This window comes from Esox lucius, chromosome 4 (genome assembly GCF_011004845.1).
Source record: "Esox lucius isolate fEsoLuc1 chromosome 4, fEsoLuc1.pri, whole genome shotgun sequence".
NCBI classification, from domain to species: domain Eukaryota; kingdom Metazoa; phylum Chordata; class Actinopteri; order Esociformes; family Esocidae; genus Esox; species Esox lucius.
In genome coordinates this window covers 22,788,476-22,814,941 of record NC_047572.1, presented here as the reverse complement: position 1 = coordinate 22,814,941, position 26,466 = coordinate 22,788,476, and the positions used below count along the sequence as shown (strand labels likewise).

At 38.3% G+C, this 26,466-nt stretch overlaps 2 protein-coding genes and 1 long non-coding RNA gene across 4 annotated transcripts in view; all 3 read left to right on the top strand.

Annotated features, from left to right (window-relative positions):
• LOC114835682 lies at positions 1-5,094 on the top strand. The gene is made up of 3 exons (XR_004575685.1): positions 1-40; positions 2,123-2,226; positions 2,954-5,094. It is a non-coding gene; the product is annotated as an uncharacterized LOC114835682 (long non-coding RNA).
• LOC105025841 overlaps positions 1-26,466 on the top strand; it is a 200,583-nt gene that overhangs the window by 68,473 nt on the left and 105,644 nt on the right. The window lies entirely within an intron of this gene.
• The window catches only part of LOC114839122, a 34,094-nt gene continuing 26,990 nt past the window's right edge, over positions 19,363-26,466 (top strand). For both annotated transcript variants that reach the window (XM_034291722.1, XM_034291723.1), the window contains exon 1: positions 19,363-19,572. In XM_034291722.1, coding sequence (XP_034147613.1) covers positions 19,521-19,572 — 52 coding nt within the window. In that variant the 5' untranslated portion in view covers positions 19,363-19,520. The remainder of the gene's footprint in view (positions 19,573-26,466) is intronic.

Below are 26,466 nucleotides of genomic sequence, written 5' to 3'. Positions count from 1 at the left end.
TTAGAAAACAAACAAACAGAAGATCAACTGGAGATAAAAAGTAAGTAATAAAAAGGAATGGTAAATATATTAAATGTTTACATTTATCTATTGTTTTATTTAAGTAATGAATTGAAAAAATTGTGCACACAAAGAACTGGTAATTCAGTCAAATGCATTCAACTGGGTATACAATTATTTATATGATGTTTTCCATTCAAAACAATACAGAAATTAAATAAAGACATGTCATCATATCTTTTATTTAATGTAAATATAAGTAAAAAACTGATGAAATGGAGATATTTCAAATGAGGTTTGATACTGCCAAGTAAACCAACAACATCTTTTAACATTGATTATAAGTCCTACTTGCATAGCAATGCATACTTGCATTTCCCTGAATGTTTGGAAATATAGTCACATACAAACATTGTGTAACATGAATACAATTTGTAGACAAAGCAAATGTCACAACACTCAAAAATCCTGATAAATAGCTTGGAATTAATGAATGGAAACAGAACTGTACACATTCGATTTGGAGATACCAACACGTACAACAATATTAGTATGTACAGTTGTGCTCAAAAGTTTGCATACGCTTGGAGAATTAATAATATATGTACGATTTGTAAAGAAACCATGATTGAGCAGGCAAAACACGTCTTATTTCTCATGGGATTCCCATTTAACTGTAGGTCACAACAGAATGGCACAATCATAAAACAAAACATGGCAACAAAGAAAAATGAATGGACGCTTGTTCAAAAGTCTGCATACCCTTAGTTCTTAATACTGTGTATTGGCCCCTTTAGCATCAATGACAGCATGCAGTCTTTTGTAATAGTTGTCTATGAGGCCACAAATTCTTGCAAGTGGTATAGCTGCCCATTTTTCTTGACAGAATGCCTCCAGGTCATGCAAAGCCTTTGGTCGTCTTGCATGAACCGCACGTTTGAGTTCTCCTCAGTGGGGCTCGATGATATTAAGGACTGGAGACTGTTCTCCAAACATAACGCTTATGGATGTGACCATAAAGCTCTATTTTGGTCTTGTCACTCCAAATTAGTGTGCCAGAAGCTGTGAGGCATGTTAAGGTGTTGTTGGGCATATTGTAACCAGACTTTTAGTGGGATTGGCACAGTAAAGGCTTCTATCTGGCAACTTGACCATGCAGCTCATTTTTGTACAAGTATCATCGTATTGTGCTCCTTGAAACAACCACACCTTTTCCCACAGCCTTTATTTCTCCTGAGGTTACCTGTGGGTTTTCTTTGTATCCCGAACAATTATTTTGGCAGTTTTAGTTGAAATCTTTCTTGGTCGACCTGACCTCTGCTTGGTATCAAGAGATCCCTGAATTTTCAACTTCTTAATGAGTGACTGAACACTAATGATTGGCATTTTCAAGGCTTTGGCTCTTTTTATATCCTTTTCCATTTTTATAAAGTTCCATTACCTTGTTACACAGATATTTCGACAGTAATTTTCTTCTCCCTTTGGCTCAATATCTAGCCTGCTCAGTGCATCCACGTGAGAGCTAACAAACTCATTGACTATTTGACTATACTTTATAAAAAGCCACAGGTGTGGGAAATTCACCTTTAATTGCCATTTTCACCTGTGTGTGTCACCTTGTGTCAGTTACAAGGCCAAACATTCAAGGGTATGTAAACTTTTGATCAGGGCCATTTGGGTGATTTTTGTTATCATTATGATTTGAAAAGGAGCCAAACAACTATGTGATAATACACGGCTTCATATGATCACTATCCTTAACTAAAAGACAGTTTTCTTGCATGATCAGTCATATTTTCAAAATCAATTCCTACATTTCACATTTTCTGCTGGGGTATGCTAATTTATGAGCACAACTGTACCTTAGACACACCAGTGCCATGTGTGTGTACCCCTTTAAGTACATTTCAGTCCATTTAAATAAGGAAGTGGTCAGCTTTGTAAACCAATGTAGTTTTGTGCTGCAACTTTTCGAAGAGAAATGCAAATGTTGTGCTCTGTGGGTATTGTTGCCTAGTTACGGTTTCCGAAATTAGGTATGGGGTTGGCATCTATAAATATAGGTGTGTGTGTTACCATTTATTGCACCATCTCCCCACTATTTAATCTCTTTCCCACCCAGAACAAAATCAACTCATGGTGATAATTGCTGTGTCAGTTGGTGCCCTTCTCTTATCAGTGATGCTGATAACCATCTGTAAAGTGAAGAGATGCCCAGCAAAGCAGGTTAGAATTCAGCAAGCATGTCTCCTATTCTGCTACTAAATGTATTATCACTAAGGCCTGACACAGTTTATCACCACTACCTAGGATCAGACGCTGTTTATCACCACTACCTAGGGTCTGACACTGTTTATCACCACTATCTAGGGTCAAACACTGTTTATCACCACTATCTAGGGTCTGACACTGTTTATCACCACTATCTAGGGTCAGACACTGTTTATCACCACTACCTAGGGTCAGACACTGTTTATCAGAACTATCTAGGGTCAGACACTGTTTATCACCACTACCTAGGGTCAGACACTGTTTATCACCACTACCTAGGGTCAGACACTGTTTATCACCACTATCTAGGGTCGGACACAGTTTATCACCACTACCTAGGGTCTGACACTTTTTATCACCACTACCTAGGGTCAGACACTGTTTATCACCACTATCTAGGGTCAGACACTGTTTATCACCACTATCTAGGGTCTGACACTGTTTATCACCACTATCTAGGGTCAGACACTGTTTATCACCACTATCTAAGGTCAGACACTGTTTATCACCACTATCTAGGGTCAGACACTGTTTATCACCACTATCTAGGGTCAGACACTGTTTATCACCACTATCTAGGGTCAGACACTGTTTATCACCACTATCTAGGGTCAGACACTGTTTATCACCACTATCTAGGGGTCTGACTTTGTCACTAATTTCACTCATCTCAAATTTACAGACACGGAACTCAGCCTGCAGGATAAAGATGGAGGCAATTGAACCTGTGGAGACTCCTAACTCATAACTGAGAGGAGAATGTTGTTCTGTGTTCATTCACAGGCGTAGTGGAGAAGTTATTGATTAGACACTGTGGAGAGAATGTATTCATTTAGAGAAACCCAAATGTGTACTGTACATGTTTCTTCTACCTAGTTGGTGTGCTGAAGAGTGGATTTGAAGAAAGATAATGAATCACCGCTGTTTCAAAATAAGGAAGTAAAACGATACACTTGTGTTGCTGCACACTTTTGTCAGAGAAGCGGGAGGAGGGGTAGGTAATGTTGAAACTACTCACTGTGACCTTTTTGTAAAAAATATAGACTGCATGTAAAGTGAACATTCAGTTGCAGCTGAGTATGTCTTGCATAGAAAGAAGTGTGGACAATATTATTTGGGGTGCTTGTTTTTGGGCTCTGTTTGGGGTCATTTCAATGTTTTTTTAATTTGCTTCCACTCAATACTTTTTCTAGATCCCCAAATGTTCTCTGTTGTGTTCCCTCAAGTTACTGCAAGGCAAAAATGATAAACAATATCTGAACAGAAATGATGAAATATCTTACCATGAGACACTTCTGCAACCATTGCAAATCCAAACAGCTCAAGTGTCTCTTGACACCATCATTTAATAAATGAGCCCCCTTGCTGGAAGATTTTACTTCAGCGATCTGATGCAGCAATGCAAATAAATGAAACGTTGTTATAGAAGCTACCGATGCATCTCTCATCCATTTTGTTTCTGTAAAAAAAACTCAGAAGGAAATTAGCTAATTGTCTTTTTTCAGAAAAAAGGAAGAAAAGCCCTTAGTCATTCTCCCCATAGTCATTGTATCATTTAAAATCCAGTTTTTACAACAAAAGAAAAATAAATCAAAAAAGGTTTTGCAGTTCAAATACTTACATAGTTAATTGTATTTATAGAATTTGTCATCTCAATTATTATATTTTTCACAGTCTCTAATCACAGTCTGTAGGAAAAGACAACACATCACAGCCAGTTCTGACTTGTTTTGACACTGTTGCTATTTTCAACACTAACTAAATACGCATTTACAAAAGAAATGCAGGGACATTTGATGGCTGATTTATTTTTGTTTTAGTATTTATTTTTTGGCTGATTATCCAAATTTCATCTTTAAATAACTGGACTCATTGAACAAAAGCTGGTGACGGTTTAGATCTCTGGAAATGATCTACCATTAATGTAATTTGATGAGTTCACAGTTAGATCATGCATGCACAGCTAAACTCCTGTCAATGCTCAAAATGCAAATACGATGTAATGATCTAAGGCGGAAATCAGGCGAATGTGTGTTCTGGAGATGAGCTCATATGAACGTCCCTGATAATAATAAATACAAGTGGGTTCAATTACATGACTCAAATTATTTACACACATTTGTCTTCTTTCTTATAGCAGCAATACAATAATTTTCTATTTGTTCACCCTGAATAACAGACTGTGCATCCAATCAGCAATGATTGTCTTGTACCCACCCTTTCTTTTTTGACTAATGTTGTTGTTTCATATTAGGGGGAGTGCATTCATATTCGGGGAAGGGGTATTGTATTGAATTGGGAATATGTCATCGTATTAGTGGTTATGTTTTCATATTGGGGGCGTGCGTTCATATTTGGGGAAGAGGTATTGAATTGAATTGGGAGTGTGTCGTCTTGTTAGTGGTTATGTTGTGCATTATTATTTAAGTGGTGGTTTTAGTGATTTGGGGGCCCCTAGGCAGAGACTGGTTGAGGCCCCAACATCATCTATTTGTTACCTACTGTCCTTATAAAAGCCATACTGGCAACATTTTGAACATACCTTCTTTCTTTATTGTTGAATGGGACTGCCAAAAGACACTTCCAAAGACACTTTGGAATCACTTCCCCTTTTGGTATATCAATTAGTTTAAAAATAACATTATTATAATTATCTGCAGGGTTCATACTGCCTTATAATTGGTTACGACTACAGTGAAGCACAAAGCACTTAGCCATTTTGTTCAAGTGTAGTTTCTTAATCATGATCAATACTGCACCTTTCATAATCTGTCAGTTGGGAGGGCCACATACACCTGAATCAGACATTATATTCTGTGTCTATGCTGTCAGAGCTTTCTTGGGGAGGCAGGGGAGTGTATCGTAAAACTAAACTTTGCTAATGTGATCAGTAGCACTGTTTCTATCTCTATCACCATGAGGGTCGTAGTTAGGGCAGGGAAAGGTGGATATGATTCATGGGGTCCATGGCTTGATGGGGCCCATTGATTTTAATAATGTCAATGTTGTCTATTAGTGAGGGGACCCAGACATATATTTTCTTCAAAGGGCCCAGGAATCCTGGTGACGGCCCTGATCACCATCATAATCAACATTGACATCTTTGTAATCAAAATGAGTGATGTTAGAAGAACAACAAGATAGAATTGAATAAATGTCTTCTCAAACTCTGTTGGCTGTTCCTGATGGTCCAGGTCAGGGATAGCACTTTCATAGGTGACTGTCAAACCATCATATTCAGTAATAGCTGCAGCCACTAAGCTACAGTTATTGACACTCACGCTATTTTAATCCTTCCTTCTTTTTTTCTGTCCTACTCACAAGTGTTTTTTGTGTAATATAGCAGGCTCATGCTGACTGACGGGCTGCTGCCGTGAGAAACAAAATGTGACAAACCATTTGAGTAAAAGAGGGGGGTTTGGTCTCAAATATAAATAATGTATTAGAAGGCGTGATTTAATTTGAGTATCATTTTGAATAACATGATCACATCTTGAGAAAAAACAAAACATGTATTATTATATTTTTTAAACATTATTTCGATTAGAATTTTCACAGTACCATAGGCCTTCTGGGGCCATAGGCGGCTGCCTGCCATGTGTAATGGTAGTAACCACTGATCGTTTTGGTGTTTTTTTTGCAATAATTTGGGAAGTATTTGTACTGGGGATGTGTACTTGTATTAGATGGTGTATTTTGCACATATCCCTGATATGACACATCCCTTGAATCCAAAGTTGCTAAGATATAAAATATCAGTAGCTGGCTATTGTGAAGACAACATGGTTATGGTTTTTGGATTTCTGATAATGTTAGCAGCACTCTCCAATGGTAAAAAAGGACACGTTGTTTTTCTGTACTGTCATGTTTTTCTGTGGACGTCAAGTACGTTTTGTGTATTCCTGAATCATTACAGCAGCATCATGTCATGCATGTAACAAGGAAAAAAGTAGAAAACAAATGATGAAACTTAGCTATGAAGCTATAAAGCTAAGTTGGCTATCAGAAGCATTTCAACTCCAGATTCAGTGAACATAATGACAACAACCTTGTGAAATGTATTTTAAGTTTGGTCAATTAAAATATCCCAAAATAGGTCTCAGTTAAGTTTCAAAGAAGTAGTTTTGGAAAGTTTTCACTCTATACTCTGATGGCTTAAGCACATTTTTTTGTTACTATTGGCTATTTTTGCAAAACTCTACACACAAATAAGAAAACCTTTCACCAAATCAGAAAAAACATTGTAGTTCTCTTGCAAAAGCAAATAAACCTTGCTTAACTCTTCAAACCTTTGTAAAAATTGTATTTTCGTATCAAACAGTTAACACAAGCCATCACATTAATAAGCACACAATGTGCCAACTACACACTGATGGCATGAATGAAAAACATATCTGGCTTTTGCTTTCGCTGTGCACAATGTAGCCTATGTCAGTTTGAGGTCATACTTTTGTCATAGTTCTGTAAACACACAGGGATCCAAACTTCAAGTATTGTTTTTTATTTACACACATCAAAACAAACAAGTGTTTTATTCCAAGTCAAAAGACAAAATAGTAATTTCAAAACAACAAAATCAGTCTACATTGTGTCGTCTCTCTGGGTCCGGCCACAACATTTCATCTACATCACATGCAATGTCCTCTAGTTCAAGGCACCGGGGAAAATATCTTCTGGAATGCCGTATCCAGCCCTGACAGGATGCCTGGTCAATATCCCCACATGCCTCCTCCACTGCCTGTAAAAGGGCTATGCATTGATGGGGATGATGGTCATAGACCTTCCAGCGCCAGGCAGAAAAGAACTCTTCAATTGGATTCAAGAATGGAAAGTATGCAGGGAGGTTGAGTACAGTGAAGAGTGGGTGATCTGTAAACATAATACAGAAATGTTCACATTGTGTGTGTTTTGGAAGGTGGTGTCATCCTCAATTATGCGCTACTGTATTTCTCGTAGCCTTATGGAATTATTTGCAATCACCATATTGGTCTCTTGTTCTGCAGTGAACATTCTTCCTCTGCCCCCAGCATCTGGACGTCTAGCAATTTTCATGTATGGTATTGTTGTGTTTCTCATGAGAGTATGGCAGTGCTACAAAACTTAATGCAAAGTGACTGTACAAACCGATTCTCATTTCGAAATGTCCTTATGATGTTTGCTACAGTGTAGCGGCTCAAGTTAGGCTGAACCCTTTGGCAAAATCTGCAGATTTGCTTCAATGCAAAGACAATATTTTGATATCAGAAGTTTCATCCACCAACATTAATTCCCGCTTTATGTTGCTTGGAAGGTAACTGTGTCAGAAATATATGAGGTTGTGTAATATTGACAATTTACATCAGGGAAAGGAGGAATAGTATTGGGGGGACTGGGGGGCATTTTGATTAGTTTCTATGTTACATTCTCAAAAGGATTCCTTTTATTCAAGTCCACTTGGAATAACTTTGTCCTGTAAGGGGATCAATGTGAGGGTGACTTATCCAGTAACACACAGATATATTTAATTAAGTCAGTTGAATGAAAATGGAATGAAAATTCCCTTTTCTCTTTTTAATATGTGTTGAAGGCAAGACCGTAATTACAATATACACTCACCCAAAGGATTATTAGGAACACCATACTAATACTGTGTTTGACCCCCTTTCGCCTTCAGAAATGCCTTAATTCTATGTGGCATTGATTCAACAAGGTGCTGAAAGCATTCTTTAGAAATGTTGGCCCATATTGATAGGACAGCATCTTGCAGTTGATGGAGATTTGTGGGATACACATCCAGGGCAAAAAGCTCCCGTTCCATCACATCCCAAAGATGCTCTATTGGGTTTAGATCTGGTGACTGTGGGGGCCATTTCAGTGAAGTGAACTCATTGTCATGTTCAAGAAACTAATTTGAAATGATTCGAGCTTTGTGACATGGTGCATTATCCTGCTGGAAGTAGCCATCAGAGGATGGGTACATGGTGGTCATAAAGGGATGGACATGGTCAGAAACAATGCTCAGGTAGGCCGTGGCATTTAAACAATGCCCAATTGGCACTAAGGGGCCTAAAGTGTGCCAAGAAAACATCCCCCACACCATTACACCACCACCACCAGCCTGCACAGTGGTAACAAGGCATGATGGATCCATGTACTCATTCTGTTTACGCCAAATTCTGACTCTACCATCTGAATGTCTCAACAGAAATCGAGACTCATCAGACCAGGCAACATTCTTCCAGTCTTCAACTGTCCAATTTTGGTGAGCTCGTGCAAATTGTAGCCTCTTTTTCCTATTTGTAGTGGAGATGAGTGGTACCCGTTGGGGTCTTCTGCTGTTGTAGCCCATCCGCCTCAAGGTTGTGCGTGTTGTGGCTTCACAAATGCTTTGCTGCATACCTCGGTTGTAACAAGTGGTTATTTCAGTCAAAGTTGCTCTTCTATCAGCTTGAATCAGTCGGCCCATTCTCCTCTGACCTCTAGCATCAACAAGGCTTTTTCGCCCACAGGACTGCCGCATACTGGATGTTTTTCCCTTTTCACACCATTCTGTGTAAACCCTAGAAATGGTTGTTCGTGAAAATTCCAGTAACTGAGCAGATTGTGAAATACTCAGACCGGCCCGTCTGGCACCAACAACCATGCCACGCTCAAAATTGCTTAAATCACCTTTCTTTCCCATTCTGACATTCAGTTCAGAGTTCAGGAGATTGTCTTGACCAGGACCACACCCCTAAATGCATTGAAGCAACTGCCATGTGATTGGTTGATTAGATAATTGCATTAATGAGAAACTGAAAAGGTGTTCCTAATAATCCTTTAGGTGAGTGTATATTGAGGGGGTCTCATCCACCCCAATATTCTATATTACTCAAAATGCCCCCCCCCACCCAAATAAATGTATCTGTAAATTACAAATAAAATTAAAATGTGACATGCTACGACAGGCAACCATGCACCACCATCCAAAGTAATATTTAGCAAATGTAAACATAATCATAACTAAACTTAACAAATTGCCGTTATTATTACACCGGTCCTAGTTTTTCAGTTTTTTACAGTTCTGCGTGTAGTGTCCAGGTGCTTTTGCCATACCCCAGCAGAAGCCATTGATCGACTGTTGTATATAAGCAGTTTTAATGCGAAATGTTTGTATGACTAACGTTCATCGTTAATTTATCATAGCCAAGTGACCTGGAAAGCTAATTTGTCACACATTCATCCTCTGACCATCAAAGGTGCTCATGTGCGTATTCAACTAACTTTAATGTCTTACACAAAGGATTTTGTTAGATTTGTCAGAATTGCCCACCTGAACTCTGAGTAAGGAGTCAGTAATTTATGTTGCGCTTCATGTGTAGTTTATGCAGACTGTAGTCGTTTTCATTGGTTGTATATTCGTATAGTATACTGTATAGTTGTATTTCCTAACTCTGATAAATAGTGTTATTAGTGTTAGTATGATTAAAGTGAAAGCAGTTTTATTAGTCAACTTTAATTCACAATGAGTGTCATCATGAGCACAAGGAAGGGTGGCAGTGACATTCATCAGTTTTTTGGGCAGCCTCAGAGAAAAAAAGCTGAGAGCAGTGAGAAAATTAGTACCAGTCTAATTATGATGTTGCAGGAACAACACCAGCACGGTGATATCAGATTGTGTGAATATTGATGATTAAGAGTCTTATAAATATTTTTAACATTTCTGAATGTTTTACTTGGGCGGAACCCCAGACCCCTGGCTGATTTGGTCCCCCCCAATGTTGACTCCATGGCTATGGCCTTGGTTGAAGGGAACTAAAGTTACAGGATCATCCATCTAAATTCTCCTTCTACCTGAAAAGTCCCACCTCCCACACCAATCATTGGTTGAGAAGAAAAATAAGTGTAACAGTGATTCCAGTCCATTTAGAAAACCAGTGGATCCCAGTTCCAGAAACGACCTCCTGCACATCTGAAACAAATTTTCCCTGAGTTTGTTGTTGTTTGATATATTATGCCTGAGACTAAATAATATAACTTAAGGCAGAGTTTGTCCAATTGAATTGGGTAATCTTGTGACTGTTTTGTTCTGCTTTGTAATTAGCTTGTGTGGTACCATGAACCTGTGGTTCAGTAAGTAGGAAACGTCACCACCAGCTGTTTAAAGAGGGGAAGGAACTCAGCCTTAAATAATGGTGTACAGTGGGGAGAACAAGTATTTGATACACTGCCGATTTTGCAGGTTTTCCTTCTTACAAAGCATGTTGAGGTCAGTAATTTTTATCATAGGTACACTTCAACTGTGTGAGACTTTAACTGGATTTAAAACAAAAATTCAGAAAATCACATTGTAGGATTTTTAAGTAATTCATAGGCATTTTATTGCCTGACATAAGGATTTGATCACCTACCAACCAGTAAGAATTCCGGCTCTCACAAACATGTTAGTTTTTCTTTAAGAAGCCCTTCTGTTCTCCACTCATTATCTGTATTAACTGCACCTGTTTAAACTGGTTACCTGTATAAAAGACACCTGTCCACACACTCAATCAAATTGTAGACCTGCACAAGGCTTGGATGGGCTACAGGACAATAGGCAAGCAGCTTGGTGAGAAGACAACAACTGTTGGCGCAATTATTAGAAAATGGAAGAAATTCAAGATGACGGTCAATCTCCCTCGGTCTGGGGCTCCATGCAAGCTCTCACCTCGTGGGGCATCAATGATCATGAGGAAGGTGAGGGATCAGCCCAGAACTACATGGCAGGACCTGGTCAATGACCTGATGAGAGCTGGGACCACAGTCTCAAAGAAAACCATTAGTAACACACTACGCCGTCATGGATTAAAATCCTGCAGCGCATGCCAACAACCTCCTTCCCTCAGTAAGAGCATTGAAGATGGGCCGTGGCTGGATCTTCCAGCATGCCAACGACCCGAAACACACAGCCAGGGAAACTAAGGAGGGGCTCCGTAAGAAGCATTTCAAGGTCCTGGAGTGGCCTAGCCAGTCTCCAGATCTGAACCCAATTGAAAATCTTTGGAGGGTGCTGAAAGTCTGTATTGCCCAGCAACAGCCCCGAAACCTGAAGGATCTGGAGAAGGTCTGTATGGAGGAGTGGGCCAAAATCCCTGCTGCAGTGTGTGTAAACCTGGTCAAGAACTACAGGAAACGTATGATCTCTGTAATTGCAAACAAAGGTTTCTGTACCAAATATTAAGTTCTGCTTTTCTGATGTATCAAATACTTACGTCATGCAATAAAATGCTAATCAATTACTTAAAAATCATGCAATTTCTTTTTAGATTCCGTCACAGTGGAAGAGTACCTATGATAAACATTACAGACTTCTACTTGCTTTTTAAGTGGGAAAACCTGCAAAATCGGCAGTGTATCAAATACTTGTTCTCCCCACTGTACAATATTTCTCATAACTACAGTAAACTGAGTTGCGCTGAGTAGCACTGCACTGGTCTGAATAATAATCTACCATCTAAGAAAGGACCATTACTAATCCATTAATGCACTGCATTTTAATATACAGTCAAAGCTTCTGTAGCATTCTATAATGGCTGTAGGGATCCTCTGTCAGCACATCTCATTTAATTCCTCCACAGCCCCAGTGTCCACTCCTGATCTGACCACTAAGTGTCTGACCGATGGAGAGATGAGGGTGTCCTGCTCCTCTAAGGGGGATTTTGTCCAGTTTAACTGGACTCTGATTGGAGACCCACTGATAGACACTGAGAGGACTGTTGGTAATGAGACAAACACCATAACTCTGAAGAAAGGCTGGTCTGGAATCCTCACCTGTCATGTCAGGAACCACATCAGCAATGTTAACCACAGCATAAAGATATCACATTGTCCAGGTAAGATGTGTTTTTTTGTAAAGAAAGTCCTGATATCCACTGATGCCTTCCTCTTACTCATGATCCCTAATATTGCTAGCTTAGCAATTGGCTGAAATATACTGTGCAATCACACTGTGCTACGAAATAAAGTCAAAACTCAGTGAAACCATGGGAGTGAAGAATAGAGTATGCATAAAGTGTGACATGGATTCTAACAGTATAGTCTTAGAATCCATGGACCAAATACAAAAAAAGAGAAGTACATTAACAGTCACATTGGCCCCATTTAAAATGGAATTGTAAACCTACCAACATAAACACGCAAATTAAATTTGGGGGGACAGCTTTTCCTTCTCTGAACCCCTGGGAATTTCGCCCCTGAGTGTTTGTGAAGGGACAGTTAGTAGCCTCCAATAAACAATGAGGGAAGGTTGGAAATATGAGACCAGTGACCAGAATACAGTAATATTTGCCTCCTGTCTTTACAGTTACTAATCCAAAAAAGCAATTGACAACACAGGTTGACAGAAAAGTTAATATTTGGGTGAAATCAGCAGAAATATCATTGAGTGGTTATTGTTACTGAAGTAAACCCTTGCTGCCGCAACTTGTGTTAAATGTTTGTCACTGAGAAATTACCTAAATTACCGTTTACAGCTGTTATTTTTGTTGATTTGATTAATGAGTTACTTCCCTTTTCCCCCCAGAACTTTCCTTCAATGTGTTTCTTTATGTGAAACTTGCGGAGGTCTTCATTTTGCTGACAGTCTCTGTAGGATCAAACTGGTTTTACAAGGAGAAAACCCCTCCTACAGTACAAGGTCCAGTATACAACATGTACCTTTAATTAAGAGTCTGTATCTTTGTTTGATAAAGTATTTCATTTTATTCTGCTTACCTTTCCATATTGCTCACTCTATCTTTGTCCCTCTCCCCAGATGATAATAACTAGTGGGTCTGAAGTCTCTTAAGTGGACCAAGATGGAAAATAGCCAATGAAACTATAAGTCGATGAGTTGAGCAACAATGCAAATGTAAGATTGCTTTTCTTTAAAAACAACAGATTTTCTTTAATGCAAAGGTTTTAATTAAAACCTCATTTTGTGATGTCAGAGATTGTGTCCACCAAAATTATTTGCTGCTTGATGTTGCTTGGAAGATTAAACTTTTAGAAATGTTTGAGATTGTGTAATATTGACATTTTCTGTCAGTTTTCAGGCAGTTTTAAGCCATTGCTTTCAGTTTCAGTGTTAATCTTGTCAGAATGATGACAGATATGACATAAAGATACTATGTGTGATGAGTAAGGTTACAGTACAGATATAAAGCTTAGAATTCGTTTTGGCATGTTGGAATTTAGGATTAAAGTCTTGAATTGTCATGGAACCACACACATGCACATGCTCTAAAACCCCTGAAAGAGGACAGTTCTTCCTCGTGCTCCCTTTCTGCAGTTCAAGAGAGTTGAGTTTGGTAATGTGGTGCAGCCCTATTTTGAGAACCACACAGACACAACCAATGACAACAAGTCAGAATGATGGTTGTTGATGCCAAACTGAGTATCCTCAATGTGTTCCCCAAGCAGAAAAACATCATCCGTTCCAATCTCCTCCCGGACAATGTCTGTGACTGTCGACACCTTAGGAGCTGGCATTGGTGAAGCTTGGCGGATCACCCTCTCTGCAGCACTCAGCACCTTATTAAAATAATAATTTAAAAAAATACATTATATTTATATAGTGCTTTACACAGGTGAGACACCACACCGAACCATCAGGCGGCGGAAGATGGCCTGGAAGTGCCGTGGATTGTTATTCCAGCCTCCTTATATGGAAAACAGGCACACAATACATACATTACTCACAAGACAAAGAAATTCATTACGTATATTTTCAAAATTGTAATTAAAAGAACACCAACCCTACCTGACGCTCTGATTGAATTAAATAGGAGCTCCAAGTGATCTTGGCTGAACCTGTAGGTGAGCACATACCGCTGAACTAAATAATAAGCTTGTTTGAAAATCATTCTACTATCAGATGTTCTGTTGCCTTTATTTTAAGTGGGGTGGGTATGAGACATGAGAGGTAACTTACTTTTGTTAGAGTGAATTACACGTGAATAATACAGTGTTGGGCAAGTTACTTGGAAATTGCAGTGAGCTAAGCTATTAGTTACTCTGTCATGAATAAAGCTTCACTACACAAAAGCTACCACCCAGTCAAATGTAGCAAGCTAAGTAACACAAACACAGCAGTAGGCTAGTTCATTACATAGGAAGCTACTTTAAGTTGTGCTAATTTCACATGACAAGAAAAGTAGCCTATGTTTAGCTTAGCTAGTAACTTAGTATTTTGGTGGTAGCTTCACTATTTCCAGAATCAAGTAACTTTTCAGTAGTAGTAACTCCTTTATTTACCAAGTAGCTTAGTCACACAAGCTACTTTTCTTGTCATGTGAAATCAGCACAACTTAAAGTAGCTTCCTATGTAATGAACTAGCCTACTGCTGTGTTTGTGTTACTTAGCTTGCTACATTTGACTGCCCAACGATGATAATACCGTCTTTTATTTATATAAATATATATGATACAGTCTGTGCCACTTGTGTAAAATTAGCTGGCCAATGTTATACCAGTAATATTAACTTTATTTCTACAATAGCATTCTTGCGTCAGTTGTAATCTAAGTCAGTGTTATAGAATATGACTTATCAAGCCTCAGTTCGCTGGGTGAACACCGGCTGGTGCAGTAAACATAGCCTAGCTAGCTGGATACGATTTCAGTACAGTAATATCAAAGATCCTTGCTCCTTCTCAACTCTCTGGTAATATTCTAGTCACAAAATACAACCAATAGTACGGTATAGTTAAATCTTACTTGTGAAAAGTAATCCCCCGAGCCCTGCTTTCGATGGTCCGCCGATATGAGCAGGAGTATGCTGCACAGTGCTCTGGCATCGTTGCTTCTGCTGCTACGCAAATAGGAGTATGACCGGTCAAAGATGGCGGCCGTATTTCTCGCGCCCAGCAGCCAATGCGGCGTCTACTCTTTATTATGTCTATGGGTATCGCCATGATGACAGACGCCCGCTGCTGCGCTCCGTCATTGAACTTCCGGTTTAGAGTGTACCCCCTAGCCTTGTTTTGGATTTCAAGATGGAGGCGCGGTGAATAAGGTCAATGGCCCCATAGACCTCATATATAAAGGCTAGATACCTTGTCCACGCTAAAGGCTAATGGAGGTCGACGTCCGCACATGGCGGCCATCTTGCCACAGGCCGCTCGCTCACTCGTAACATTGTGTTTTATGGTGCATGTACTTTTAAATAACCATAACTTGCACATTTTTCTACCGATTTTCAAACGGTTTGGTTTGTTATAAACGTCAGAGATAAAGTTATGACACTGCATACATATGAACCATTAAAACCATGGACTTCCATATGAAAATATCATTGAACAGAACCAGATAGGTGTAATGAATATACAAACAAGGTATGTATGTTAAATCAATAAATAGGCTACAGAATGGCAACAAGACATATACACTTTTGTACTATTATAATAAAATTACTATTATAAAATAATTTTAATTACTACATGTTTTTTCTTTATGCCAGATAACAAGCATCTCTGAACTGACCACATTTCAGCCCTCTAGGTCACTTGATATGACTTTAGAAACACAACTCAGCCCCAGCACCAGGTCTTGTGAAGCTGTGTGCAAAAGCAGATCAATATAGAATGAAATTTAGTACTTTAGACCACTATTTGCCAAGGTATGGTCATGCGTATTGTAAAATGCCCTATGGAAACTCCCCATAGGACTTTGTCAGACAAAATGCTGACAATACAATGCTTACTGTGGGGCAACCTCTTCGTGTAGAAGCATAATGAAATCAAATCAAATGAAAGGTAACACTGATGTTACTTGTAGACTATTTGGATTGTATGTCAGGGGTTCTGATATAGAATAACTACAAAAAATATGGAATAATTACACGTCTCTATTTTTAAACTATTATAAGAGTGACATTTATTTGCACACAAAAAATAGGTACATGATTCCCCTTTACAAATATAAATAAATCATTTATATATACAAATAAATAAATGCTGTAGAGAGCGCTACACTACTGTTGAAGTAAAAGAGAACAGTACCTTGAAAACACATACCTTGGGCTAATGCCCTTTGAAAAGGACAGTTTTATTAAGTTTCTGTTGCATGTTGTTGCTCTGTAAGCTGAGGATTGTAATTCTGGCGATGTGGTGCAGCCTTAACTTAAAAAACAGGGACAGAATTATTTTTAACAGCCTATGGTGGTGGATGTCTATCCCATACTGTCTATCCCAACACAAACATCCTCTGAACCGATCCTTTTTCAGACAATGTAAACAACCTCAAGCAGTTTGATGGACTGTGATCGTCTGGTACTGCCTGATGACTAATATCATAACTAATAACAATAATCATTAATAAGCATGGGGAAATTAAGGGAACACTTCCCTTTTTGGACAATCGTGAGATTGTTTTTCCCCAGATTGTGACTATTAGCACTTTTGGTTATAGGGAAAATCGACTTTCAGTTAGCCTTCCCCTGAAATGTACATAAGAGCGTTGTCCACAAGACCATCGAAGTGGATGGGAAGGTAGCTGTGATCATGTACTAGGGCAGGAATGTCAGCAAACAGGGATGGAAGATCTTCTCCTCCTGCTGCAGAGGACACATCTACAGCTGACAGGCTTATAGAGGTGTCGATGACAGCTGGTAGGGACTCGGTGTCATCCTGTGCCGTCACATTGCCTCTGCATGGTTTAACAACCCCACACTGGGCCATCAGCTTTACATCCTAAAGATGTACTTGAACTGGCTGGCATTAGGGTTGTTATTCGTTTAAGGAAAAAAAAAAAAGATATACAAGAATAGTACACAGATATTCAATACATGCTTTAAAATGTTTTATGCTTAAAACATTTTTACAAAAAAATAACTAGCCACCCCTGAATGATCTTTCCACATAAAATAGGTTGAAGGACATTATCATACTATTCAGACTGTATCAGTGATGATAAGTTCTGCAAACAAATAGTCAAACACAGGCATTTTTCTAAATACTCAAAATGGTTTGTGACACTTCCAGGTATTGTGTGTCTTAGGGTTAAGGTGTGTCTGCAGAAAACACATGTTACCAAAAGTAAAAAAACATATGGACCGACAAACTGAAAACAATACAAGTCACTTAGTGTTGCGGCTGGTAAATATAAATTATGAACCCTACCAGATACTCTGATGGAGTTGAAGAGAAGCTCCAAGTGGTCCTGGCTGAACCTGTAGGTCAGGACATATTGCTGTCCTTCAAGCAACACAGGAACCAACCGGATTGAAAAGCATGTGCAACTTTGCTGGTTAGCAGCTAAACTGTAACGTTAGCTGCCATAGGTCTCACTCAAAGCTTATTGTTATAAGCCAGCAAATAACTACAATCACATCCACAAATATTGTAATTTAGACAAAAGATTAGTTGTCATAAAATTGTTATTGGTGTAAGTAAAACCTCTATAATCGAACACCTCGTTTGTGATATCTGCCTTGATAACTTGCGCAAGTAGCCGTGATCCAACTATGCTGCACGATTTAGACGTTTTTAGAAAAGAAAAGCTGCAATTTCAAAATTTTCAAGCATTCAGAATTATAGCCACGTTAATAACGTTTGTAAGAAACCAAACTGTTTGTAAATCCGTCAAGGTTTCAGCGAGATAACAGTATTTGTGTTAGTGCTGATCACTCACCTTACATCAGGTACCACAGAGCCCAACAGGAAGCCTGCCTGTGACAAGATGGCCACCGGTGATGCCGGAAGTGACTGCGCCATGAGACATCTAGCCTTTAAATAAGATGTCTATGAATGGCCCAACTTGACGCGCCGGAACAGCTCAAACCGTCGTGCTGCTTTCCCGAGATGCTTTCAGCAACCGTCAACAACGCGTTGACACTATTCATAGAAAATAAATTGGATCCGTCCGAGGCAGAGTGTGCGCTCCGGACCAGTGGACATTTTCACATACAAATTGAATATCGATGATATGAATATGGCTGTCGTCTCCAAACAACGTTCTGTCATATTCACGTTCATATTTTATTCAGGGACTGCTGCAGGAGACAACTAAGGTTGTGGAGAATGCAGCAGGCAGCAACCACCTCGGGCACAAACGAAGGACGCACTTCGGAGCCCTAGAAAGATGGATCTCCAGCGGTGTTCAGCATGCCAAACGTGCGCTCGATTACGCACATTGGCTTGGTACCCGTTGAACCGGGCCTCAAGACATCCTGGTGGTATACATAATGGTGTATAAATATTATGCAGTTACATTATTAGGTAATGTTGATATTTACGTCTAAGTCTTTGATCAGTGTTGAAAAGAAAGAGTACTTGGTATTGAACTCAGACTTTGAGTCCACTGTGTGTTTGTGTGTTGGCAACCTTGGATTTACGTCCAGTAAATATCCCAAGCAGCTACTGGCTGTTGAAACGGGGTGATGACAGCCACAGGATGCTGCAGGTATGGATAACTGATTATTCTAAACATTATAACTCATTGTGAAGTGGTTGACTGTCATTGCTACACTGAGTAATTTGTGTTCCAAGATGATTTGAACCTTTTAAAACAGTTACCTCTGCTTTTTTCCGCTGGTATCTCGGTAATTTGTGCTTGTGAAATTCACGAGGTACCAGCGGGAAAAAGCTGAGGTATAAAAAGAGACATCCGATTGGATAGATAGGTTAAGTAGATTCAAGTTACACAAATACTGTATATCTCTATATATACAGGTAAAGACAAGGCAATTCACGTGGGGACATCATAACATTTCTAACGTTATAGCAGTTTAGTACACATCTTTTAAAATGAGTGATATGACTAAATTGATTTGAGTTTGTCTTTAACTTTATTAAGTAGGAGTAAAAATTATTAGAAATTCATCATTGCAAATGTGCACAATTTCACAACAACAGTACACTGACCTACAAAAACTATAAAGCAGACAGTATAATGTACTATCAGATGTACTGTACCCTATTACTAATGGTACAATTGACCAACCTTACTGGGTATAAATGCCAATGCAAAGTGTGTAAATCCCATTAAGTACAATTCAGTCCATTTAGAAAAGGAAGTGGTCAGCTTTTTAATCGAATGTTCTACTGAAACCTGTGCCTTAAATAGACCACAACATTTTCCGTAATGTGACGTGGTTTACACTTCTCTTGCTGACAGATGCAACACCAACACTTGGACTCAACCACCTCATCTCTGATCTGACAAACAACAATCACCGCCTTTCTGGCTTAGTCGCCAGTTTAATATTTCCCAAGGCACTCTTTAAACCTTTTTTGTTTAATAACTGGATTTTGAAGGTTTTGCTCTGTGAAGACAAATGGAGGTTGTGACTGGACTAGTGTTGCTGATGTTAAGAGGACTGTCTGATGGTAAGAGGCTTCTCATCCTTTATTCAGCATTTTCTACTTGCCTACACTTTGCACTATACAGACATACACCACTGTTCAAAAGTTTGGGGTCACTTAGCAATGTCAAGTCACATTTATTTATAAAGCCCTTTTTAAAACAAGTGTCAACCAAAGTACAATTAAAAAGAACACCATACATAAAAAATATAGCTAACTAAGCATATTTTCCTAGGGCTTGACAAATATAAATACAACTTCCTAACCATTTGCAAACTCAAATGCTAAAGAAATAATGTCTTAAGGTGGGATTTAAAAAATCTATATATATTTAAAGGTAGCCAATTCCACATCCTTGAAGCAGTAACAGAAAAGTCACAGCCTTCTTTAATTGGGACTGTGGAGCAAATAAAAGCATTTGGTTGAAAGGGGCCTGGGGAGAGTGGTGGATAAGGAGGTCAGAAATATAGGAGGGTGCTGATCCCTGGAGCAAATTAAAAACCAGTCCTAAATTTTACTTTAGCCAGTTGAGAGAGGCCAATCCAGGGGTGATGCTCTCTCTTCTTTGTACCATTCAAAGCCATAGCAGATGGAAGGTGAGCTGAAAAAAGTTTCCTCTGACACTGCATGAAAAGGCCAGTTTCAGAGTGTTTTTAAGTAAAAAGCCAGTACAGAGAAGTCACGATATAAAAAGATTTTAACCAGTCTTAAGAAGTCAGCTCTTGACATTTCTAGAAACTCCTCTATCAAATTAGCTCTTAACATTTGTCTTTTGTCCATATTCTAATTTCAACAGTTTACACTCAACAGTCAAGCTAAAGTTAAAAAGCAGTACTTAAAATGTTGTACTTTTGGACACAAAGTTGTACAGAAATGGTTTATTATTATAGTTTTTATAGTTTTATATAATTTAAATCCAATAACTGCATCCATTTTAACACACTGAAATATATTTACTACATTACATGTTTTTAAAATAGTTTTAATTACAAAAAAGGTTGTTCAAAAAAGAATTTTTTTTTAAAGTGATTTTGTAGGTACATTTGAGTCCCTTTCAAAGAGGAAATGTTTAAACACAAATTATAGATTGTAGGGTTAAGACAAAATTATTATTTTGTTTTTGAAAGACCGTGTATAGGGTGATTATTTGACCCATTTAGGAATAAGTTGATTGATTAGGACATGACATAAAAATCAGGAATTATATTAACTACCTTTAACTAAATATATGCTTTTGGGTAAAAGCCCCCACTGGGAAGCTTGAGAGAAACCCTTCTGTTCCTCACTGAAAACTTTCCTTTTGGACTTTTTTGGAAAATAAACACTCTAAAAAAAATCCAAATTTTACAGTAAATTACCCTAGATTTTTACTAATCTGTACAAATCTGTAAAATAATGGTATTTTTCTGTATAATTTTTAGGATTGTCCCTTTATTGAAGGTGATTGATCATAATTATTTGGGAAAAATCTGTAAAATAATGGTATTTTTTTGTAGAATTTTTAGGATTGTCCCTTTATTGAAGGTGATTGAACATAATTATTTGGGGAAAATCTGTAAAATAACGGTATTGTTCTGTAAAAATTTTAATGAAATGTTCTGTAAATTTAATGTTTTTACACATTGTTTTAATTAGGGTATTTAACTTTAATTTTACGGTCAATGTTTGGCAGCCGTAGCTGCCAGTCATTGACGGTTTTTTGAAGTTTTTTTTTTTTACAGTGAAGAAAAAGGTGTAGTGGTCTCTCTTTCTGGAGCTGTACTTGCACATAGTGGCTGTCATATACAGTTAAGCCCAAAAGTATTCATACAATGACAACTTTTGAGCCATAGTGAATTTATATTCGACCAATAGGTTTCTTCTGGCTGGAATTGAAAATCAAGTGACAAACCACAGTAAGACATTGTGCTGAAGATACAAATGAATAACGGAACAATCTAACATTAGTCATAGCCCTTGAAATTGTTGTACATTTTTGAGAATGGCAAGTCTACACCATTTAAAATAGACTTGTAATTTCCACCATGAAAGAACATTCTACTCACCTATAAATTGAGAACAGCTGAACAGCAGCAGTTCTCTAGTCAGAAGAAACCTATTGTTCAAATTAAAATTCACTATGGCTTAATATTTGGCATTGGTATGAATACTTTTGGGCTTAACTGTATATCCTCATTAAAAGATTATCCAATATCAAATACAATTTAATTCAACTTTTATTTTAATTGAATGGTAAACTGCCACACACATGTACAGCATCTCAGAAAAAAGTGAGTATACCCCTCACAGTACTCACTTTGTTGCTAGCGGTTAAGACATTAATGCCTCTATGTTGTGTTATTTTGAGGGGACAGCAAATCTACACTGTTATACAAGCTGTACACTCACTACTTTACATTGTAGCAAAGTGTCATTTCCTCAGTGTCACATGAATAGAATCAAATATCTGCAAAAATGTGAGGCATGTACTCACTTTTGTGAGATGCTGTAAATAATAAAAACCAGGTAATACAATGACAACAAAGGAAAACTAAAATAAGAAATTAGTAATTGAATAAAGGCCTTTATAAAGAGCCTGGTTGAGGATTCAGATTAACAAGAACTTTGATGTTATATAGAAAAGTTCAAGAAACAATGTCAGCTGAACAATAGCAAGATCCTTGTTTGGGTATAATATTGTGAAAACCCTATACAGATCCTCTCTCTTCATTTGATATGACAAACAGCAGTAAACAAAAGTATTTGCAAATGACACTGATCAGTTGGTTATTCTCACTCTTAAAGAGCTCTGATAATCTGAGCCCAGTTTCAGTCTCTATTGATTTCCTCTCTGCTTTTGTCTTAGCTCGTGTTCACAAACCTCCTTGCACTTCCTGTGCACACTGCTGCATTGGCCAAGTTCTTTGTTGGCGATCATCTGCCTTTCACATTTGATTTGACTCTTGTCCATTAGAGAAAATTACATTAAGGCATAAAATCAATAAAAGAGCAGAGATGACACACTGTTATCCAACAGTTTTCTACAAGGAATATGATTATGGCTCAACATATTATGGAAGTAGGAGGGCATAGTGATGGAAAATGAAATAACCCAATCTGTCGAAGAAAACCCGGAGTGAGGTTGAGACGATTTTCAATGCAGTGAAATTAGGAGGCCCCAGTTTCACTACAACCCTGCTTCTTTTTCAAACTCATGAGAATGTTTTACTTTGCTGTTGTACATGTGTTTTACTGGTGGTTGTAATCACAATCTAACATTTCAGTACAGCGTAGAGAATGCATTCCAGCAATTTCTATTCAACTCGCCAAACCATGGAAATTGGTATTGAAAAATCAGTTCAAAAAATGTTTAGAGGGTGGGGGTCACTTTATAATGCAACACCTAGATGAGTGGATAGCAGATGCGCAGCTACGAGCGAACGGAGCATTGAAATGCCATAAACAGTTCCAAAACTGTAACAACTTGTCAAGGTGTAGTGTTGGAGGGAACCAGGCGCAGGCAGTATTCTCGTTCGTGGGATTTATTAAAACAACAAACCAAACACGAACGGAAAAACAATACTAATGACTGAATGAAATAAAAGTGCGCAACATGCGTCTTAACAATTAACATTCAAACAGTACATTCAATAACACTCACCGATTAAATGCACACACAGCAACAATGATCCACAATGTGGGGAGCAGAGGGGAAACATATATATACACATACAAACGAGCTAGATTGGGACCTGGTGTGGAAGATGGGAAACATGTGACAGTCCGGGATGTGTTCGTGAGAATATGGGAACTTGTGGAAATATGGCACGGTGGCGCTGCTGCTCACCGCACCATGACAAAAACATTGATTAATCCAGACATATTCAATCGTTTGTTGTTGATAAGTTGCACTTTTATTAGATCGCGAGCTGTGGATCTATTGGATACAATTCCTGTCGAGTAATAAATGTCTTTGAACTCCGGTGAGTAGCCGCACATGGCATATGATATGTTTGCTAGCCACTGTGAGGTGAAAATAAATGATAAATGCTGTGTAAGTTCCGATACTTTTGCTATAAAACCAAACAGTAATGTGAATGTGTTCCTGTACTTTGGTGTTCATTGTGCCATTGTTTAGTGTGTAAAATAGATTGCTAAAGCTGTCGTTAATCGCTAGCTACGATGCTAACGCTAGCGGCGAATCCTTATTGCTAGTTGATCGATGATAAACTGTGCTATAAGTTAAGCTAGTCATCAAGCTAATTGCTAGGTGTAGTTATCAAAGCAATACAGACACAGTGGTGAAACCTTAAAGGAGTATTTCACTTATTTTGTTGCTGCTAAAGCACCTTGATTAGCATAATGAATCCACTTTAAATGTGATTTAACTCATTCTGGTTGTTAAAATGCACTTGTTCAGTGAGGTGAAGGAATAGTTAAATTCACTTTATGTAAAAAAATATTAAAAGGTATAAAAAGAGAAATGTTTACTAGGAAAATTCATTGTTTACTGAAATATGATGACATATGGTAATTATCGATAAGTAATTCATTATTTGTAGTTAAAATATTGATTGTTGTGATACTTGACAATTCATTTCATATAAGTTTATACTTGTTTTGATTAAGAAGTTGATTTAGTCAGAGTAGAATCAGATAACTTAGAAGTCTGCACTATTTGTGCAGGTTGTTTTTTTGTTGAGTACCAGAAAAACTGACAAACTGAAGGATTGTGATCCTTGCCCAGCTGATCTGTGGACGGTATTGGATATGGTGTGGCCAGCCATAAAGACCTGCCACAGAGGACTTGGATTTGCAGATTCATTCATTCTGACACAGATAAGAAACACACACTAACCTACCCGGGTAGTAGTGTTAGAACATGACATTGAACACACACATCTGGATATTTTCCCCAAGACTGAACTCTTTCTTGGATCTTGAACATTTCCTCCTCGATACTGAGAAGCTATAGAGTTGGAACACCCAACTCAAAAGGGACATCATTCTTTTGTTTATTATTTTAGTTAAGAGCTCTATTTTATTTTGGTATACATACAGTATTGTTTGTGAATGTTTATGTTGATTCATAGTGACAAGCATTAAAATTGTCAACTGTTAACCCAACACTTACTCCCTTTGTGAGTCATCTATTCCAAGTGTATTCTCCTATAGGACCTAGAGTGATGTGTCTCACCTACCCAATCAGGTTAGGACCAGAGGTGCTACATACCTTTAGCGCAAAGCTAAACATTTCTACTCAATTGATGTCAACAAAGCTAATCAGACAATGGTAGACACCAAATGTATATGATTTAATTTATTTAACCATTTAAGTAGATTTTATAAGAGTCAATATACCTGTATAACTAAATAAATTGTATGTCAAATGGTATAATGTAGAATGTTGGATTAAATGGTAGAATGTTGGATTAAGAAATGGCGACGAGTGAAACAACAAGTCTCCTCTCCCAGGTCCCTTGTATCCTTGTAAACACGATTGCAAGTTCACCGACAATATTCACGATGATGAGCCAGCTAGAGAAAGTCTCAACTCGCGTAACTTCTGTAGGTTAAGGTTCACTCCAATCCCAATGACATCATCGCCAAAGTACACAAGCTCTGTGAGTGGCTGTAGAAAATAGTTTGCTAGTGCTGGTTTGGATTGACCAGGTGTGGCATTCACATTTGGAAGCTGTTGCTATGAAAACATAACATCTGGTTATCCAAACCAGCAATAGGGGCTCTCAATGCAAGAGAAACAAGCCATCGTTATAGTACAAAAGAAATTCCATCTGAGAGATAGCAGGAACATTAGGAGCAGCCAAATCATGTTTGCTACATTTAGAGAAAAAAAGAACGGACTGGTGAGCTATGCCACACGAAAAGGCAAGGACGTCCACAGAAGACAACAGTGGTGGATGATTGTAGGATCCTTTCCATAGTAAAGAAAAACCACAACATCCAGCCAAGTGAAGAACATTCTCCAGGAGGTATGCATATCATTATCCAAGTCTACAATAAAGAGAAGACTTTAAGAGAGCAAATACAGAGGGTTCACCACAAGGTGCAAACCATTCATAAGCCTCAAGAATAGAATGGCCAGAAAAAAAACATCTGAAAAAGCCAGCCCAGTTCTGGAACAGCATTATTTATACCGATTAAACTAAGATCTATCTGTACCAGAATGATGGGAAGAAAAAAGTATGGAAACCTTGGAACGGCTCATGATCCGAAGCATACCACATCATCTGTAGGCAGTGTGATGAAGGCAGTGTGATGGAATGGACATGCATGGCTTCCAATGGCACTGGGTAACTAGTGTTTATTGATGATGTGACAGAAGACAGAAGCAGCCAGGTGAATTCTGAAGTGTGTAGGGATAAATTGTCTGCTTAGATTTAGCCAAATTCAGCAACGTTGATTGGATGACGCTTCACTTTATAGATGGACAATGACCCAAAACATACCGCAAAAGAAATCCAAGAGATTAAGTCAAAGTGAAATATTCTGCAATGGCTGAGTCAATCACCTGATCTCAGCCCGGTCAAGGATGCATTTCACTGGCTGAAGAGAGAACTTAAGGCAGAAAGAGCCTTGAAGAAACAACTACTGAAGACAGCTGTGGTCAGGTCCAGGCAAAGCATCACAAAGGAGGAAACCCAGCGTTTGGTGATGTCCATGTGTTCCAGACATTGCCTTGAATAGGATTCAAGACAAAGTATTAAAAATGAACATTTTATTTATGATTGTGTTAATTTGTCCAATGACATTTAAACCTCTGAAATAAGGGGACTGTGTATGAAAATGGTTACAATTCCTAAACGTTTTATATAATATTTTGTTCAACCCACCGAATTTCAACTGATAATCTGCGCTTAAATTGCATCTCGGTTGTGGTGGCATTGTGGTGGCGTACAGAGCCAAAGTTATGAAAAT